Below are 19,202 nucleotides of genomic sequence, written 5' to 3'. Positions count from 1 at the left end.
TCATTCAATACAGTATCTTCATGCTTTCCCCACTGCATATAGGTGTATACCTCTCTACAATTAATTGTCCTTTAATGTGGCACAAAACTACACTTCGATTTTCATCATTACTCATCCCTCAGAAAATTTCTGCTAAAAACATCTGTTCTCTCATTGTCATTATCAGAACTTCTAACTATTTTTTGTCAGTTCCAATAGGAGCTGGGGTGTGATTATTCTTACTATCTGAATTCCACTCATTCTTCTGATTTGCCTATATATTTTGATATCTTTATTTGACCTCCCACAGTACTTTATCCAACTCTTTCTTTTTCTTTTCTTTTCTTTTTTTTTTATAATTCTTTATGCTATGGCCTTAGTTCTTTTATATTTCATTAGATCTTCACTATTCATTTTATTTTTCACATTGTTCCTTTCTTTAACTGCCATTTTGTACTCCTCATTCCACGATGGAAGTGAGTTTTTAGTTTTGGGATACTTTGATATCTTAGGTGTGGCTACAGTAGTTGCTGCTGTTATTCCCTTTATTACATTGTTGTTGAAATTCTGTCACCACTCAGACACAGATCATTCACAAATTCAGTACATTTACTTGTAAATAGCTCTCAGTTTGTTTTCTTAAGATTTAAGGAGGGTCATTTTCTACTACTTTCAACCTTACCTTGTCCTTAAAAAGTAATAAGTATAGGGAAATGATCACTCCCCATCCCTTATTCCTTATATATTTCCCAATTGCATTTGCTTGCAATATCAGGTCTAAGCAAGAAAACCCACCATCTGCTGCATTCAATCTAGTGGGGGTGCCATCATTTTAAACCACTAGATTGTTTTCTTCAATGAGTCTTTCTGGACATGCGCCATTACTATAGGTTGTCCTACTTCCCCACAGTTTATTTATGACTGTTTAGGTTATTTATATATATAAAAATAAATATATATATATATAGTCTTTTAGCATTCTTTATTATTTCTTGTAATTCTGAGCTTTCTAATGTACCACATGGGTTATGGATATTATAAATCCTTACAGAAATATTTCTCCTCTCCACTGGGATCTCAACAGCATTATATTCGAGACTTATTTCTTCATTCTCTACTTCTGTGTAATTTAATCTTTCCCTTACAAACACTTCCATCTCTACCTTGTTTTTGGTCTTGTCTAAAAGCCTGGAATTTTCAAAGCAAACTTTTCAACCACCCATGTTTTCTGGGTACATATGAGATCTGGTTTAGTATATTTTCTTTTTGTTCTTGACCATGTGCTATCAAACTCTGCACATTCCAACAAAAGATTGTGATTCCCACACTAGTCATATTTCACTATTGCCCTCATTCAAGATTGCATGAAAATGACCCATTGACAGATTACTAACACACAAGTATTTTTCCATGACCCTTGCTATAATTTTCATTTTTTCTGATTTCCCCCCCATATGTGATGTGCAATTTATCACTTCTATCATACATGCAATAAACCTTTCTTTTTTCTCTGTTAATATTTTATCACCTGTTCCTTGTGCAATATTTTTTATAGAATGAGGCTGCATCTGCAGTTCCCCTTTTCCTGTGCTGATTTTCTCTTCTTTTTCCTAGTTACAGCTTTCTCAGAAGATGTTAATAACATTTTTTGTCTTTTGTATCTCTTTAGCTTGTCTCTTTTGCCACAGTACAGCCTGTGTGCCAGACTGATTCCCACCACAGTTACTACACTTGACCTCCACCCCTTTTACATAATTTTCATAGGAATGCTCACCCGCACATTTACTGCACCTCATTTTCCCTTTACAAACATTTATCTATATCATGGGCACTTGTAGTACCTTAGGGGAGGGGGATTTATGGCTTGGTTCTAAATATCTGATGATGCCTTTGTAATAGTTTCTCAGGCAAGTCCTGCCCTTAAATGTAACCAGCACTGCTGTTGATAGCATGTTTTCTCCTCCTTACTTACTAATTAACTGCTTGCTTACTACCACTCTTTTCCTGTGTTTGTTTTTTTTAAATCTCCAAAGGTACCCCATATATTACCCCCTTTGCTACAGTCAAATACTTTTGATAGCTGGCAACTTATTTTAACTTTCCCTAAAGTTTTACTTTCTAGAAGTTTATTAGCCCGAGGGAAAGAACGAAAGAGGAAAAGAACTAACTCCACTGGCTATGGCCTGGTCTACACTAGGAAATTAGGTCAATATAACTACGTCAGTCAAGGGTGTGAAAAATCCACACGCCTGAGCGGCGCAGTTAAACTGACCTAACCTCTGGTGGAGACAGTGCTAGGTCAATGGGGGAATTCTCTCATCAGCATAGCTACTGCCTCTCGGGGTGGTGGATTATCTACGCTGATGGGAGAACCCCGGCAGTCAGCACAGGTCGTGTCTTCACTCAAGCACTCCAGCAGTGCCACTGTACCATCAGACAAGCCCTAAGAAAGGATGTGATATTTGGGTACAAGGACTTGAAAGGCGCCAATATCCAGGAGGGAGAGAAACGGTTTAGGACAATCAGTACAATACATCGATACAACTAGGAGTAATTGGGTGAAACAACAAATGAAAATGTAGCCCAAATATCTTCCTTGCCATGCGACCTGTTAGACCATGAAATAGTCTCCAAAGGGACACGGTGGCAGCCCCATGTCCAACACCAAACATTCAAAAATAAGGAATCAACCCCCCCTCCCCCAGATGTTGGCATTTGCTTAAAAATCATGCTATTTAAAAATGTTGGGTTCTCTTTACTTGCCCTTATATCTGGTTTGTGAGCCTGTAAGGGCCATTCTTTCCTTGAAACGCATGAGGTCTTGCAACCTAAAAATGAAAGCTGAGACTCTTATGCAATTATATGACTCCAGGACCTGGTCCTTTAAGAAAACTACCGCAATATCAGGAGTGGGCAATACTGCACTAGATAAATAGCTGGACAGACAGACAGTATGTACATACAACAACTGTATTTTCCACTTTATGCATCCGATGAAGTGAGCTGTAGCTCACGAAAGCTTATGCTCAAATAAATTGGTTAGTCTCTAAGGTGCCACAAGTACTCCTTTTCTTTTTGCGAATACAGACTAACACGGCTGTTACTCTGAAACCTGTCATGATGTAGATAGAGTTATAGCCCAAGGAAGTCAGATACAATGCAATATAACCTACTTTTATAGATGTATGGCCAGTTAATAACATATAGAATGGAAGAGACCCAGTCCCTAATCTAACCCATTTCCCTGCCAATGCAGTTTAAAAAACAATAAAAAGTAAACAACAAGGACAAAAAAATCCTTGCCTGAGATACCAGACCCCCATTTTCCCAATGGGCTGGGCATAGGGCTTTGACTATCAGACTAGTCCTGGTGAGTTGAGGACAAAACTAAACCCTTCCCCTCCTCCCTGTTCTCTTAATCTTTGATTTTGCAATCAAATGGAAACCATTTATTTTAACATCTTGTATTGCCTTTACGCTTCATTTAAAGACTCACTTGTAAGCCAGCGGCGGATTGTTTAAAATGAACAGCCCTGAAACCTAACCTATGCCAAAGGCAGTTTAGTTATCTCCTTTGGGAAGGGGAAGTGTTACTATCCATTCTTTTTTTATGCTAAATACATATTCTCTGGTAACGAACTTTTCCACCTATGATTTACTGCATAATCCCCCCTCTTCTTTACCCCTCTGGCTTTTTGGCTAAAGGATTCTTTTCTCGTCTTATCCCCTCTGTCTTTTCACTGCCCCTTCATGCTTTTGTCTCCTGTGTGTACCTCTCTGCCCAGATTTCCCTGTGTGCAGTTTGTAACTCGAGCTCCCATTTCCTGGTAGATTTTCTTAAAGAGGCAACGTTCGGCAAGCAGAACAAAGCCTATTGTTTTATTTCCTCAAATCATTTTGATCCTCACGTTGTGTTCCATTTTCTTCTTTAGCTCTCCTCTCCCCTTACACACACGTTACCATTGTTAATGGTGTGTAATTTTTGAGGGGGTTGGGGAGGGTTATTCGCAATTCTGCCGTTATTGGAGCAAAGATCGAGGTAATATTTCCACGCAGATGTTTCTGCGTTTAAATTTTAACAGATCTTCGAGCAATGAGCTGTCAATAAAAACAATCTGTTTCTTTCCTTCTTCTATTATCCCATTTTCTTGTTTCCTGGTTTGTTTGTTTTGTCTGCACCAGGTTTGAGAACATAACTATTAAACTCCCCCTCCCTTCTCTAGTTTCACCATCAATTTGGACACCCTTTTGTGTCAGCAGATTCCCCTTCTCTTTCTCCCCCTACCATGCCCTGCATTTATTTCCCTGTTGCCTGACGGTAACATGAGCTTTTATTTCCTGGTGGCAGGGTTCCTTTAAGAGGCAGAGCTCAGTGCTGGGAATTCACGTCAGTTTCAGCCCTGAAACTCTCAAGATCAATGAGCAAAGAGCTTTCTCTCAGTTCTGTCTTTCAGTTTCTCTCTTCCAGGAAGGAAAACATTCACGGAGAGGGGGAGAGAGCGAGAAAACCAGCCTCACCCTTCAGATCTCAAAGCATAACACCGGCAAATTAAATCAAACATATTCACCCCTTCCTTCAAAGGATAAAAAAAACCAGCAACCAAACATCACAACAAAACTATGCAGGCTGCCTCTCCTAGGGGCAGATCTGCAGGATCTTTGGGGTTATTTGGAAAGATGGTTGGAGTAACTTCTCCTTAAATGATTACGTCTGTCTGTGAAGGATTTCTGGGTTAGGGAGAGGAAAGGAAAGTGGAAAAAAACGGAGAACTTCCTGATCTCTCTCTCTCCTTCCCCCCCCTTTCTGTGAGACATGTCTGAGGCTCCTGCTCAGTGTTGCATCAAGGTAAAAACCCATTTTCCCATTTTGAAACCTGCCTAGATCCAGACAATGTTTGCAGCGTGGAAGATTGTCGGCATTATATTTCTAACTGATCTCTCTTTCGGGAGGGGTGCGTGAACGGGGTTTGGGGGAAAAGATGCAGCTTGTTTTTGCTGTTGTGCGTTACCTTTTAGTTTTAACCTTGCTATCTATTTCCTTTTCTTCTTCTTTAAATATACAATGAAATCCTTGTCATGAGCGAGCCGGGAAAGTCCAGCTTGTTTTGTTTGTTTGTTGGTTGAGTTTTGGCAGTAAATACTCAGTGATTACTGGTTAAACCTGATGTCTATTTGTCCATGAACACGAAGAGTGAATGTGAACTTTTTGTGCTTTTAGGAGGGAGGGAGAGAGGGGAAGAAGAAAGGTCTCCTGCAGAAATGTAAATAGAAACATTTGCTTTATGAAAATGATCGTTTAGCTTGATCAGGAAAGACCTGTTTTCTTAGACTATAATAACTTACCACAAATTTGAACGCGTTGCGCTTTCATTAGTGTTTGATATGCAAACGCCCTACATATGGCATCTTCACAGTGTACAAAATGTATCTGCTTTTTAAAATCATCATTGTTATTTATTTATTTATTTTCAAAGATGATCGGTGAGGGGTTATTTATTTATTTATTTATGTCGCCAGGCGTGCACGGCATCTTGACAACTATAAGCAAGTCTCAAACTATCTTGATTTCCACGGCACAAAGGGGGGGACGACTAGCACGGCACTTTGGCAGTCAGGGATGCCTTTCTGTATTTGTGACTACAGTGGAGAAAAACACACAAACCCAGTGTAGAAGTAGTTCAGTGTTGGAGGCGTGATTTTCGTTGCTGGTGGATGGTTTAAATTAATACCTGGTACCTGGCCCCTTCCAGTTTGGAGATCCTGGGTTTTGTTGTTGTTGCTGCTCTAAAGTTTGTAGGAAGTTTGCTGGGGTGGAAGGGACGCAGTATTTGTATTTCCACAAGCGGTGGGCTGGTGCTGTTTTTGAATCCATTTATTTGTGGCTCTCATCTATGAACATGTAGGGCAGTGTTGTGAGAGCAGAGTGCCGCACACTCTTTGCCTTGTGAGGAGCCTGAGGAGTGGGTTTCTTTGTGACTTGGCCCATTGAACATGCTACATGGTGAAGTTTCCCATTTTAAGTGGCGGCAGTATAAAGCTGAGAGTGGAAAAAATAAAGTTTCATCTCTTGTCCAGAACTTTCCTATCCAGCGGATCCATATAGATAATGATATCTGTTTAATTACCTCTCCCCCCATTTATGGTTTAATAACTTTTTTTCTTAAGGAATCATTTTATTTCACTCACAAGCTGGATAGGAATGTGTTGATAACTGTTACCGTTCAGAAACATTTTATGATAGTCTATGGGTAGAAAGAAACTATTGCCATAGCATTTTAAAGGCGGAACTGCCAGCAATAAAAAGTTATTTATCCTACTGAAAACGGTAGAACCCTTTTTGTCCTGTATGTTTGCACATTTCTGATTATAGTCTTGTATTCTGTGCAATATAACTAGAATTTGAAAACTCCTGGGCTAATTTCTCTTTCTGAGTAAACTAATTTCATCACAGTGTCCTTTGAAGTCCTGTGGCATAAAGAATGTAGTTTATTTGACTTTTCATAACATGGATAGGCAAACTAGATAATAGGGTATTGTGTGTTTTAATTGTACGGCAAAACATTTTGATACAGGGAAAATCTGTACTACTAACTAACTCATTGATTTTTTCTAACAAATCCCATAAAAACATTATATATGCTTACCGGAGATGAGATCACAGACTACTATACCAAAAACAATAGTGCTGCTCAGTAGCTCATTACTTTGTGTTAGAAATGGGGCATCTTGCAGATAAATGAGGCTTGGTCATGCTCCCACATAAGTCAGGGACAAATGTCTCCTTGATTTACGATACAGCCCACTTGGTCCCCCACAATATTTAACACAAAACATTATGGAGCGATCTTATAAGGGGTCCCCCACATATTACTTGTGTATTTCCTACTCCTTCCTACTAATAGTGAAAATATGGAAGTGTTTTGTTATGCTTAAAGGGATGTCATCAAATTGATTTTTTTTTAAAACTGACCAATTTTTAAAAGCCTCTTTAAATACCATGGCCTGATTTTTTTAAAAAGACCCTTAAGATTTTTATGAGTGTTTTTTTGCTCTCGCATTGACACTGACGAGGATCTCATTAGCAAGAGAGAAACTGGTTACTCTAGAGGGGAAGCCCGAAGTCCAACTATACACACAATGCTGTCACATGCACACAGTAAACAAAATGAAGGGAAAAGAAGATTTTTTTTGTCTGACTTCTCAGCTATAATACTTTTTAGTTGTTCCTCTTAAGTACCGAAGAGTAACTTTTCAAACAGAAATGTGAATGTCAAATAGATGATATCCCTTTAAAAGTCAAACCAGTCTGGGTAATTTTTCTCTTCATTTGATTGTTTCCTGTCACTGTCTTTGGGACATTTGTTTCATTCAGAATAGATTCAAAGTTAATTGTAGGTCAGTAACTGGAATCCAAAGAACATCTCTAAATGATGGTGTAACCATTCCAGTGTGATCCATTATTTCACTATAGCCCCATGCCAGGTTGCAGTGTGGAGTTTTTACTCAGGAGCATATAATCAAGCATTACTTTGTATTACATGTCTGCCGCAACACTGTCTTGTACCTTGCCGCTGTAAACAGCAAATGTTTCAATGTTGAATTGTCTGCCTGGCAAAGGTATTTCGTTAGGAACCTATGAACTGGAAGCAGTGTTGTTTATAGATATAAGTATTTTGTTAGGGCTTTTCCCTCCCCCAACAAGGAGCAAGTCAGCGTGCAATAAATTCCACAGCAACTAGTGTGGTGAACCATGGACAGCCAGAATGAAGGGAGTGAAGGAAAGTGCTTTGTTTGTAGCTGAGACATCTTACCTCACCAGAAAAGCACTATAAGAAGATTTAGGAAGGACTTCTGGGGATGAAGTTCTGGTTTCCAGTGTATGCTTGGCTGCTCTCAATCAATACAAATTCACAGTAATATCTCTGTCAAATGGCTATTTGGGGGTGTACGTGTATACTTATATATTGATACATTTTTGGTTTGCTGCAAGTGTGTGTGTATTTATAAAAATTCATTCTCTGTGAGGGGAAAAAAAATGAATGCTAAGGCCCTGATCCTGCAAATGCTTGCTTAATATGCTACATTGAGTAGTCCCATTAACATCGGACTGAGTAGGAAGGCAACCAAGCTGAGCATGTACATAAGAGTTTGCAGGATCTGGGCCTAAGTCAGCAATGTCATTGAGAAAGTAAGATTTCAGGAGTCAGGAAACACAGAGTTAAGGTTGAACCCTTCATGTTTATTGTGTTTTTGCTTTAAAAATCTTGTCTCTCTGTATCATTTTAAATTTGCAATTTATACATCAAGACTGGGAATCAGGAGATCTGTGTTTCTTCACCTGACTTCACTACTGTAACCTTGGGAAAGTCGCTCCACCACCCTGTGCCTCAGCTTACCCCTCTGTAAAATGAGGATAATGATATTTTTCTTTGTAAGGTGCTTTGAGCAAAGTATAATTAAGATACAGTACAGAACACATAGTATTCAGACTTGCCTTGATTATGATTTTAAAGATTAAGTGGCCTTTAAAGTTATGAATGTTTAACACTGAGTGCCCTAAAGCAGTGGTTCCCAAAGCCGGTCTGCCGCTTGTTCAGGGAAAGCCCCTGGTGCGCCGGACCGGTTTGTTTACCTGCCGCGTCCGCAGGTTTGGCCGATCGCGGCTCCCACTGGCCGCGGTTCGCCGCTCCAGGCCAATGGGGGCTGCGGGAAGCGGTGCAGGCCATTGGCCTGGAGCGGTGAACTGCGGCCAGTCGGAGCCGCGATTGGCCGAACCTGCGGACGTGGCAGGTAAACAAACTGGTCCGGCGTGCCAGGGGCTTACCCTGAACAAGCGGCAGACCAGCTTTGGGAACCACTGGCCTAAAGCTTGCAATGATCTCAAATTTGAGATGATCTCAGCTTCTGAACTCTTGAGATGGCCCAATGTGCTTAGTCACTCGCTGTGAATCAATCTAAAAAGACAAATGAGAAAGATTCAACTTGCTGATCTTGTACATTCATTAATTTAAAACTACATAATTTCTTCCTTACAAACATACTTGTCTTTAACTGAGACAACCTTAACTCCCAGGTGTTCTGAGCTAACACATATTTTTAGTAAAAATACTTTGCCTTTACATTTCCTATATATAGAGTTTGAAACTCTCTACGTATATTAATAAGTTAACCCTTGCAACCCCCTGGTCCCTAAGGTAGGTAGGTATTACTGCAGATAGGGAAACTGAGGTGTATTGAAATTAGAAGTGTCTTGTGGAAGGCCACACCATAAATCTGTTGCAGAGCCAGGAATAGAAATCAAATGTCTGAGCAGCCTCTTTTGTAGGGCTGCCAATTCTTGCAATTGTACTGTGAATCTAGTGATATCTGGTGTTTTACTTAAATTCCTAGCTCCTGGAATTATTTGATTCTGTGAGAATCAGCTTTTTTTTTTTTTTAAATGAAAGTTTCAGGCTCTCCTGTTTATGGATGAGATCCTAAAAACATGACCTGAGCGCACCAGAAAGAATCAAAAAGCAGAAGGTAAATAGAACCCAGAATGTATTATTTAATTTATTTATTTAATGTATATATTTAAAAAATAAACTATCCTGAATTTTAAGCCAATCTAATGATTTTTGGGAGTCTGACTCAATTTTTGAACACTTTGGTTGGAGATTCTGCCTACTTTATCCACAAAACTGTTTTTCATCCCTTTTTAACAAGACTTTGGTCCCAAAGCATCTGGTACCTACAAGTGTGACTAGGGTTGCCAACTTTCTAATTGCACAAAACTGAACATCTCTGCCCCAAGGCCCTGCCCCTTCTCCAAGGCCCCTCCCCTGCTTGCTCCATTCCCTGCCCCCCATCACTCGCTCTCTCCCACCCTCACTCACTTTCACCAGGCTGGGGCGGGGGGGTGGGGTGTAGGAGGGGGTGAGGGCTCTGACTGGGGGTGCAGGCTCTGGAGTGGGGCTAGGGATGAGGGGTTTGGAGTGTGGGAGAGGGCTAGGGTTGACAACTTTTCAACAGCACAAAACGGCCAGAACATCCCTCAGCCCGCGCCGCTTCCCGCAGCCCCCATTGGCCTGGAACCGCGAACTGCAGCCAGTGGGAGCTGTGATCGGATGAACCTGCGGATGCTGCAGGTAAACAAACCGGCCCAGCCCGCCAGTGGATTTCCCTGACACGTGCCAAAGGTTGCCGATCCCTGTTGTATACTGTGTTGGTTGATATAGGCCCTGATCCTGGAATGAACTGTACATGGCTCTCATGCCTGAATGAAGTCCCATTTATGTCAATACAGATCCTCATAGGTGTGGAGCTGCACCTGGGAGATGCTTGTTTTAGGTCTGGAGCTAATTTATAATGATAAGAGGAGAGACTGTGTTTTAAATTTTAAGTACAAGGGACCAGCGTAAAGGCTGAGCTGTCTACCTGAGCTTTGCTTTTCCAGATATCTTTTTCAGTGCTTTACTTCTATTTCATCATTGCTTTTTTCTTTTTTTTTTTTTTTTGTTGAGGGAATTTCCATTTTTTTCTCCCTGGTGTAATGAGGAACCTGGTAAATTTCATACCCTGGAACTATTCAGGTTGATGCCAGCAGAATCCTGCCACCCTTAACCAAAGCTGACTCATTACTTGGGGAAGATATACCCCTTAATTTGTACTGGAAAACTTCTTTATTAATGGGCTGATTGTTCTCACCTTGATGCCAATCAGAAAACTCCCATTAAGATCAGTGGATGTAGGATCAAACCACAAGAGACCAGACTTTAGAAATGCAAAGATATTTAACACCCGATTAATCGCTTAACTAATTAGCACTAGCAAAATTAATCCTCATGAATCAAAACTTTGCTAATACTGTCCCAATTATGCATTGGTCGTTACTATTCACTATATATCCTTATAGGTTAAGTGAGTTTCCTGGGAGGCAACACAATCAAATAGCCATCCCAATTACATAGAAGTCACTGTAATGGTAATTTACATTTATATAGCACCGTGTGTCTCAAAGCCTTCTGGGAGGTGGGAGGCAGCCAAACAATGCATAGGTAATAAGAATGGTGATAAGTAGAGATGAAATCTACAGTTACACTGCGGTAAACTCCATCTCTTACAAAATGCACTAGGGGTTCTTTAATGCCTATACTGAAGAGAGCTTCAGTTTTCTATGGTCTTCTATGAAAAACTCACCTAAACTGCATGGCACTCTGCCTATTTCGATGAAGAGCTGAGCCAACTCTGCCTAGCTGAGAATCTGGTTCCTAGGAGGTTAAAAATCCATTTTGTTAATAGTTTAAGCCAGAAGGGACCAATAGATCATCTAGTCTGACCTCCTGTATAACACAGGATGTTAATTACCCCAGTACTGAGCGCAAAACTTGGGTTAAACTAAAGCATTTCAGGCCTCAGAAAACAAAACTGTTGTATGCCACAGGCAGAGAACAGGAGAGATTGAGGTGCCATCAGTGCCCAAGTAAAAAGAAAAGTAGCCACTGATTTTGGGTGCCTCAGTTTTGGGGTATTTGAGATTTATTTCTCCAGCTGGGTACCCAAAAATTAAGCCATTCAAAATTAGTGATCACTTCTGGAAGTGTTGACCTTGACATCTCTGTGCCTCCATTTCCCCCCTCCATGAAATGGGGATAATACCCACTTCCATGGAGATGTTTTGAGGCTTAACTAAATACCATTTACAATACATCATGTAAGGGCAGATCATTTACTGAGACACAACCAGTGGCAAAGAAGCTCTCTGATTTGTGTCCATTCCTCTCCCTCATGTGGCCTCTAGGGAGAGTGTCTCTTCTCCACTTGATTTTACAATGTCCTAGACCTCTTAAAATGATTGTGATGTTTGCAAGAAATTAAATTCCCTTTCCTCCCATCCTTCTGTAATCACATGCAGAGCTCAGTAAGGTTGAATAGATTTTACTGAAATTTTTCCAGAAATGTCACCCCTGGGCGGAGACCACCATGGAAAACTTCAGACTTAATGGAATCTGTTTGAGAAAGTTATGAGCAATCATAGGACAGGGGCTTATAATGGATTTTGCATTTCAACCTGTAGCTATTACTGCTTTTCTAATATAATAGACAAGGTGGGTGAGGTAATCTCTTTTATTGGACCAACTTCTGTTGGTGAGACAGATGAGCTTTTGAGCTAACGTAGCTCGAAGTTGGTCCAATAAAAGAGAAAACCTCACCCACCTTATCTCTCTAATATCCTGGGACCAACACGGCTACAACTACATTGCATGTTTCTAATATAATGGTACTCCAAGGGGCATTTTGCCTGGGGTACTACAGCTAAAGCTGTTTCTTCATAAACATGATTTTCCAAAGATTATTCCTTGTCACATCCCTTTGCTGCTTTGTTCCTTTGCTACTCAGTTGAAAGTATTACCATGGTAAGGAAAATGTGTCAAATCAGGGGCAAGAGGGAGAAACAGAGATGCTCACAATGGTATCACATGTTTGTCATATTGAAGATTTCTACATGAGAAGCAGGTCGGTGGCCCTTTAAATGGGATAAAGCCACATGGAATGCTGTGATGAGTGCCACGGTGTGTGCCTTAGAGAGGTAGCCTGTACCTAGTAGGCATTAGAATGGCCCTGCTTAAATACTTTCCGATTGTCACACCGTTGACTTGTGGTGTTTATTTAGTGGATCTTGTAGTTGGATTTAGTGAGTGTAGTTTTTCTCTAGGGTTTTCCAGAGTTCTAATTCGCCTTTCCCTCAGCCAAATTATTTGGTTTTCTTTCTCCATTTTTTTTTTCCCTGGGGTCCTACAAGACATTGCTTGCTTTAGGCTGCACCTACCCTGGGCCAGAAGCAGAGGTTGGAAACACTCCTTATTTGTATTGCAATAATGCCCATGGGCACCAATCAAGGATCAGGATGCATTTTGCTAGGTGCTGTGCAAACAGACAGTGAGAAGACAATCCCTACCCCAAATTGCTCACAGTCTAGGCTATGACAAGAAGCAGCAGTTGGATGAGATTAACAACTGGAGTAAAGGAAGGAGGAGGTAAGAGTAAAGAGAGAAAGTTGTAGCGTATGCTAAGAAGAGGTGTGTCCAGCTCAAATTTCTAAACCAATTCATTTGGCTAATTAACATGAAGCCACACTAGGCCAGATTTTCTACAGAGCTCAGGGCCAGATTTCCAAGTGCTCAGTGCCGGCAACTGGGGTGATGAGTTTTTTCACAATTGTTCAGCTACCCTATAAGCACCTAAATAAGTGGCTGTATTTTCAAAAATTGTCAGCAGCTCTCACTGTGATACCTATTGCCAGATTTTCAAAAGGCATTGACACCTGATGTGCACAGCCCTTTTGGAAATCTGGCCACTTAGGTACCTAAATTGGAGATGGGCTTTTTTGAAAATCTGGCCCAGAGTACTTAAAAAATAAAATAAAATTCTAGCCTAGGATGGCACCCAGGCTAGAACATAACTTTTCTATAGGACTTCTTCAGAAGGTATCATTTTCCATATGTAGATGTTTGGACCATTCTATTAAAATTTAATAAAAATATTACTGCTATAGATGGATATATAAAGAATCTCATTGTCTACTAAATACTGTAGGTTTTAAGAATACTTCCTATGGAACACAAATTATTTTATCTATATTAAATTATATAGGATTTTCAATAAGGACAGTTTCCAAACTCAGCTGAAACTTGATTTGGCCCAATCTGCATTGGTTGGCTAAATGGGGCATAACTCCTATCATCTTACTGTTTTGGATTGCCATGTTAAAATACTGCACTGTACTGACAGGATTGTAACATAGATAGGTATTATGTGTGGACAGGATACCAAACCATATTACAGGACTACAATAAAACCAACCCCAAGCATTCAAAAGTCGTAAGTCAGGCTTCAAAAATAAAGAGCCTTGCTTAAAAATCATGATTTAAAAAAATAGTAAAACGTAGGTTATTTTTATTTGCTTTCTGGTTTCTGAGATCTTCAAGTGCACCAGGGTCACACTTTGAAGCTGTTCTCTGCAACTGAGTGCTGGAAACTTCCATTAAAAAAGTGTAAGCTGAAATTCTTCTTTAATCACATGACTCCAGGATCTGGGGCTCTAGGAAAAGCACTAGATATCATGAGATTCATGATGAAATCTATAAATTGGCAACCCTGGAACTATGCCAAATTCTCCAATCAGTGGAGTTATACCCTGGGCTACTTTTAGCCCATTATCTGTAAGCCACATGCCTTTTTCTTCCTGTAAAAAGATGACAACTTAAGGGAGGCCTAGATTACTCACATGAGTGTTGTGAGCCTCATGTCATTAAAATATGTAAATTGCTTTGAGAGCCTCCAGTAGAAGTTGCACAGTATCAGAGAGGTATTATGGAGAAACCCTTCCTGATTTTTAGGAATTTTATTCGAGATCTGTGTCAGGAATCCTCCCCGCGAAGGAAGTGATCCTTTTTATTCTCTCTGATTCGGGTAGGAAAATGCTGCAGCATGTTCTCTCCAGCCTGTTTCATGATAGGGGATTCAACCCACACAGGGCTGAATGCTGAGTTTTACTTCGCTTACGTGGCTGCCAATGCCTCATTCTGTGTGAGGAAGCCAGGGCTTTGGGGACTGTCAAGGGATTGGGGGTGGGTGAGTGGATGATGGGGATTGGGAAGCAGGAGATGCTGTGTGGGGTGAGGGTGGCGCACACTTGTCGGAGCCATGATGGAGGCCAATGGTAGAGTCATTTAATAGCAGCAGGCTCCTCCCCTCCAGGGAAGCAACTAACAATTCAAGCTGCTCCTCATCTCCTCCAGGAAAACAGCTGATATCTAAGCCCCACGGGAGACTGCTAGCTATTACTGGAGGGGAGAAGGGCATGCAGGGGCTTGACCCTAGTTGTTTTCTCTAGTCCTGGGATGACAGCTGGGGTACTAGCTCCCAGGGATGGGTGCTTATGAACTCAGGAAAGACTGACCAAAGGTATAGCAATATTTTTCTCATTTGACTACACAGGTGGTTGTGTCACCATCAACCCACTTCAGCAAATGGAGCCTTTGGGAGAGGATCCAGGGAGAAGCGTGGGAGGGGCCTGACAGGAGAGAGTGTTACCCACTTTCAAACATTTAATGGCACATGGCCTGAGTTACATGTTGTATGTTGCATTGTATTAGCGCTGTCAGGGTTCACCTTCTCAAATGCATGGGTAATTTGACTCCTTGATCCAGGCCCGATTTGAAAAGTCTGGGAGCTGAAAAGACTTTCACCATCCAAGTCTTGCAGTGCACTCAGCGAAGAGCTAGTACAAGCATATGTGCACCATTATCCTCGGAGATGCAGGGGAATCTAACTTGAGATGTGTCCATCAGGTACGCATGGGAGAAACAGGGGGAAGTGTGCAGAGGATTCCAGAAGCACCTAGGAGGGAATTGTCCCTTTGGAGGCTCCAGAGGCTAAGGGAAGAAGGTGCACAGTTCCCCTTTCTCTGATACAGCGGGCAGCGAGCTGCCCTTTCTGTCACTGGCTTGGCAGAGCCGAGCTCCCCTACAGCTCACCCTCCTCCTTGGTGGGAACATGGAGAACTTCCTCTCCTGTTTGGTCTACTTTAACCACCAGTTGGTCCCATCAGCACTGAGACTAATCAGCAGCAAGTGAGTTACAGAATTCGTCTTGCAACCTGGAGCCAAATTTCAGATAATGGCTCATGCAGTCCTGAATGAGCTTTTTGGGGGAAGAAAAGAGAAAATTCCACACACTAAAAAGCTTGTCCAGAGGTCTCATAGGAGTAATCTCACTAAAACTGTTACTCAACACTTAACTCTCCATCTTGGTCCCAAGCAAGCATCTGCCTGCCCTCTTGGTCTCTCATTATTTGTAACTAGCAAGAGCTCTGAGTGAGAATCTGAATATTTTAAGAAGTGTAGTCTATTAGGCAATGGACTAGAAGGAGGCTAGTTTTGTTGGTGTACTTCTTCAGGTTCAAGAAAGGGAGTGAAAATAAACCCTTCAGGGAATACATGGAAGGGGAATTCCAGCCTAGCCTTTGAAAAAGCAGAAGTTGTCTGGTTTTGAGGAAGAGGCATTGTTCCCTTCTAGGAGCCATATCTGGGTTGAAGTATGCCTTTCCAAAGGCCTTTGAGTTCCAATTGCTATTAATTTCAAATGTGTTCCTGAATTCTTCAGTGTTAGTCCTCTTATGTACATGATAAATGGGAAGACAAAAGCTGGAGCGGAAAATGACCTGTCTGAGAAATGGAGGAGATTGTATTTGTTGTAGCTCTTTTTCCCTTTAGCTACTTTTCCCCCGCACTCCCCTCCCCCCAAAGTCTGTGTGCAGTGAACTGATGCACAGTTATGCTCCCTTTAATATTAGCCCCGTGATCATCCACTAGCTGTCTTGCAGCTTCTCAACTGGAGTATACAGTTGTGTCCTGACTGGTGCTTTCAGAGCCGGGCACTGAATTTGCTGCTTTCACCATCTGGCCATGTGTGGCAAGAGGTAATTGAGCAGCCTTGTTCAGTAGCAACTGCTCCATTTGCAGAGACCTTTGGGCAGACCTGCCATGGTGAAAAGTTAACGAGAGCACTTTTGTCCCCCTTTATTTTATCCTTTATACTCAATTCCTATTTTGAATCCCAGCCATGGGAACCTTGTGCCTCATCCCTGCTGGGCTGAGGCAAGAGAGAGAAACTGAGCATCACAGATGTTATGCGGTCAGTTGACGGAAGGGGCATTTTGCTGATTCAGCAGCACCCACAGTATTTGGATATGCAGTCTAGGGCACTATCCTAGACCTTGCACAAGCCTCCTTGTTCAAGATGAGTTAGTATAGTTCTAATGGATAGAAAAGAATAGACTTTGATTGTACCTAGGCACCTTTGATACAGAGTGTTAACCTGTTTTCTATATGAGGTACGTATACGGCCACCATTACCATAGTAACAGAGCACCTCACCATCTTTTCATGTATTTATTATCACAACACCCTGGTGGGTAGGGAAGTGCTATTAACCCCTTTTCACAGACGGGGAACAGCTTGACTAAGGGTATGTCGACACAGCAACTAGACAACTGCCTGTGCCAGCTGCCTCGGGCTCAGGCTGTGGGGCTGTTTCGTTGCTGTGTAGACCCTCTGGACTTGTCTTAGAACCCAGGCTCTAGGTCTCTGTGAGGTGGGAGGGTCCTGGAAGCCTACCCACCACTGAAACAGCCCCACAGCCGGAGCTGGGTCGGCTGGCATGGGCCAGCCACAGGTGTCTAGGTGCTGTGTAGACATACCCTTAGTGATTTGCCTGAGCTCATGCAGAGACTTTAACCCAGGTCTTCCAAGTCCTAGGCTGGTGTTCTGCCCTAACCACTGGACTTTCTACTTAGCTACATCCTTTTAATGTGCAACAACTCCAATACCAGTGCTGAAGTGACCGTAGGCAAAACAGCAAATGTCCGTGTTCAGCCGTAGCTCAGATGCTATCTTGGGTCTGAGAACCTGTCTTACTGGGAGAGAGAATACTGGTCAAAAGTTACCTCTAATATTTTGAAAAAGGGCCAGGCTATCTTTTAACTGCTACCTGAACAGTCCCCATAAAATGGCTAGCATGGCATAGAAAGGAGGGCTTCTCCAGTAGTGCCCTTTCTTCAGAATACTTACTGTGGGTAGAAAAATTATTAATTCTAAGATGTATAATAAACTAATACTGACCATGGCTGGGGGGATAACCTAGAATAGGATAATAAAATCATAGAATATCAGAGTTGGAAGGGATCTCTGGAGGTCATCTAGTCCAACCCCCTGCCCAGAGCAGGACCAATCCCAACTAAATCATCCCAGCCAGGGCTTTGTCAAGCCTAACCTTAAAAACTTCTAAGGAAGGGGATTCCACCACCTCCCTAGGTAACGCATTCCAGTGTTTCACCACCCTCCTAGTGAAAAAGTTTTTCGTAATATCCAACCTAAGTCTCCCCCACTGCAACTTGAGACCATTACTCCTTGTCCTGTCATCTGCTATCCCTGAGAATAGTCTAGATCCATCCTCTTTGGATCCACCTTTCAGGTAGTTGAAAGCAGCTATCAAATCCCCCCTCATTTTTCTCTTCCGTAGACTAAACAATCCCAGTTTCCTCAGCCTCTCCTCATAAGTCATGTGTTCCAGACCCCTAATCATTTTTGTTGTTCTTTGCTGGACTCTCTAAAATTTCTCCACATCCTTCTTGTAGTGTGGAGCCCAAAACTGGACACAGTACTCCAGATGAGGCCTCACCAATGTCGAATAGAGGGGAACGATCATGTCCCTCGATCTGCTGGCAATGCCCCTACTTATACACCCCAAAATGCCATTGGTCTTCTTGGCAACAAGGACACACTGTTGACTCATATCCAGCTTCTCGTCCACTGTCACACCTAGGTCCTTCTCTGCAGAGCTGCTGCCTAGCCATTCGGTCCCTAGTTTGTAGCGGTGCATTGGATTCTTCCGTCCTAATTGCAGGACTCTGCACTTGTCCTTGTTGAACCTCATCAGATTTCTTTTGGCCCAATCCTCCAATTTGTCTAGGTCCCTCTGTATCCTATCCCTACCCTCCAGCGTATCTACCTCTCCTCCCAGTTTAGTGTCATCCGCAAACTTGCTGAGGGTGCAATCCACACCATCCTCCAGATCATTAATGAAGATATTGAACAAAACCGGCCCCAGGACCGACCCTTGGGGCACTCCGCTAGATACCGGCTGCCAACTAGACATGGATCCATTGGTCACTACACGTTGAGCCCGACAATCTAGCCAACTTTCTACCCACCTTGTAGTGCATCCATCCAGCCCATACTTCTTTAACTTGCTGACAAGAATACTGTGGGAGACCGTGTCAAAAGCTTTGCTAAAGTCGAGGAATAACACGTCCATTGCTTTCCCTTCATCCACAGAACCAGTTATCTCATCACTCAGAAGAGTGTAGTCTTATTTTCCCTATGGGAGCTAGGACTATTCAGTAGACCTTGACCACTATGGGAGGTCTTCATCCTATAATGCATCCCAGATAATAGATAAAATCTACCAGAGCTGAAGATGCACATGCTAAATGAATCGTCTCTCTGAAATAGACATTGGAGTTCTCCCTTAGACACCAGAGGGAGAAAGGTGGGGCCTTTGCTATTTATGATAGTCTGAGGGAAGTGGTGGTAACAGAGAGATAAGGCATTAGTTCACTGGCCTCCAAACCTGCTGATTTTCACTGGTTCAGAGACCATCTATGCTTTTCCAACTATGCC

General features: G+C 42.0%; 1 protein-coding gene across 2 annotated transcripts in view; it reads left to right on the top strand.

Moving 5' to 3' along the window:
• The first annotated feature begins 4,438 nt into the window (after window positions 1–4,438).
• The window catches only part of ETV6 (ETS variant transcription factor 6), a 161,361-nt gene continuing 146,597 nt past the window's right edge, over window positions 4,439–19,202 (top strand). For both annotated transcript variants that reach the window (XM_077825415.1, XM_077825407.1), the window contains exon 1: window positions 4,439–4,825. In XM_077825415.1, coding sequence (XP_077681541.1) covers window positions 4,793–4,825 — 33 coding nt within the window. In that variant the 5' untranslated portion in view covers window positions 4,439–4,792. The remainder of the gene's footprint in view (window positions 4,826–19,202) is intronic.

This window comes from Eretmochelys imbricata, chromosome 1 (genome assembly GCF_965152235.1).
Source record: "Eretmochelys imbricata isolate rEreImb1 chromosome 1, rEreImb1.hap1, whole genome shotgun sequence".
Taxonomy (NCBI): Eukaryota; Metazoa; Chordata; order Testudines; family Cheloniidae; genus Eretmochelys; species Eretmochelys imbricata.
Note: the sequence above shows the minus strand (reverse complement) of the source record. Positions and strands in the feature narration are given on the sequence as shown.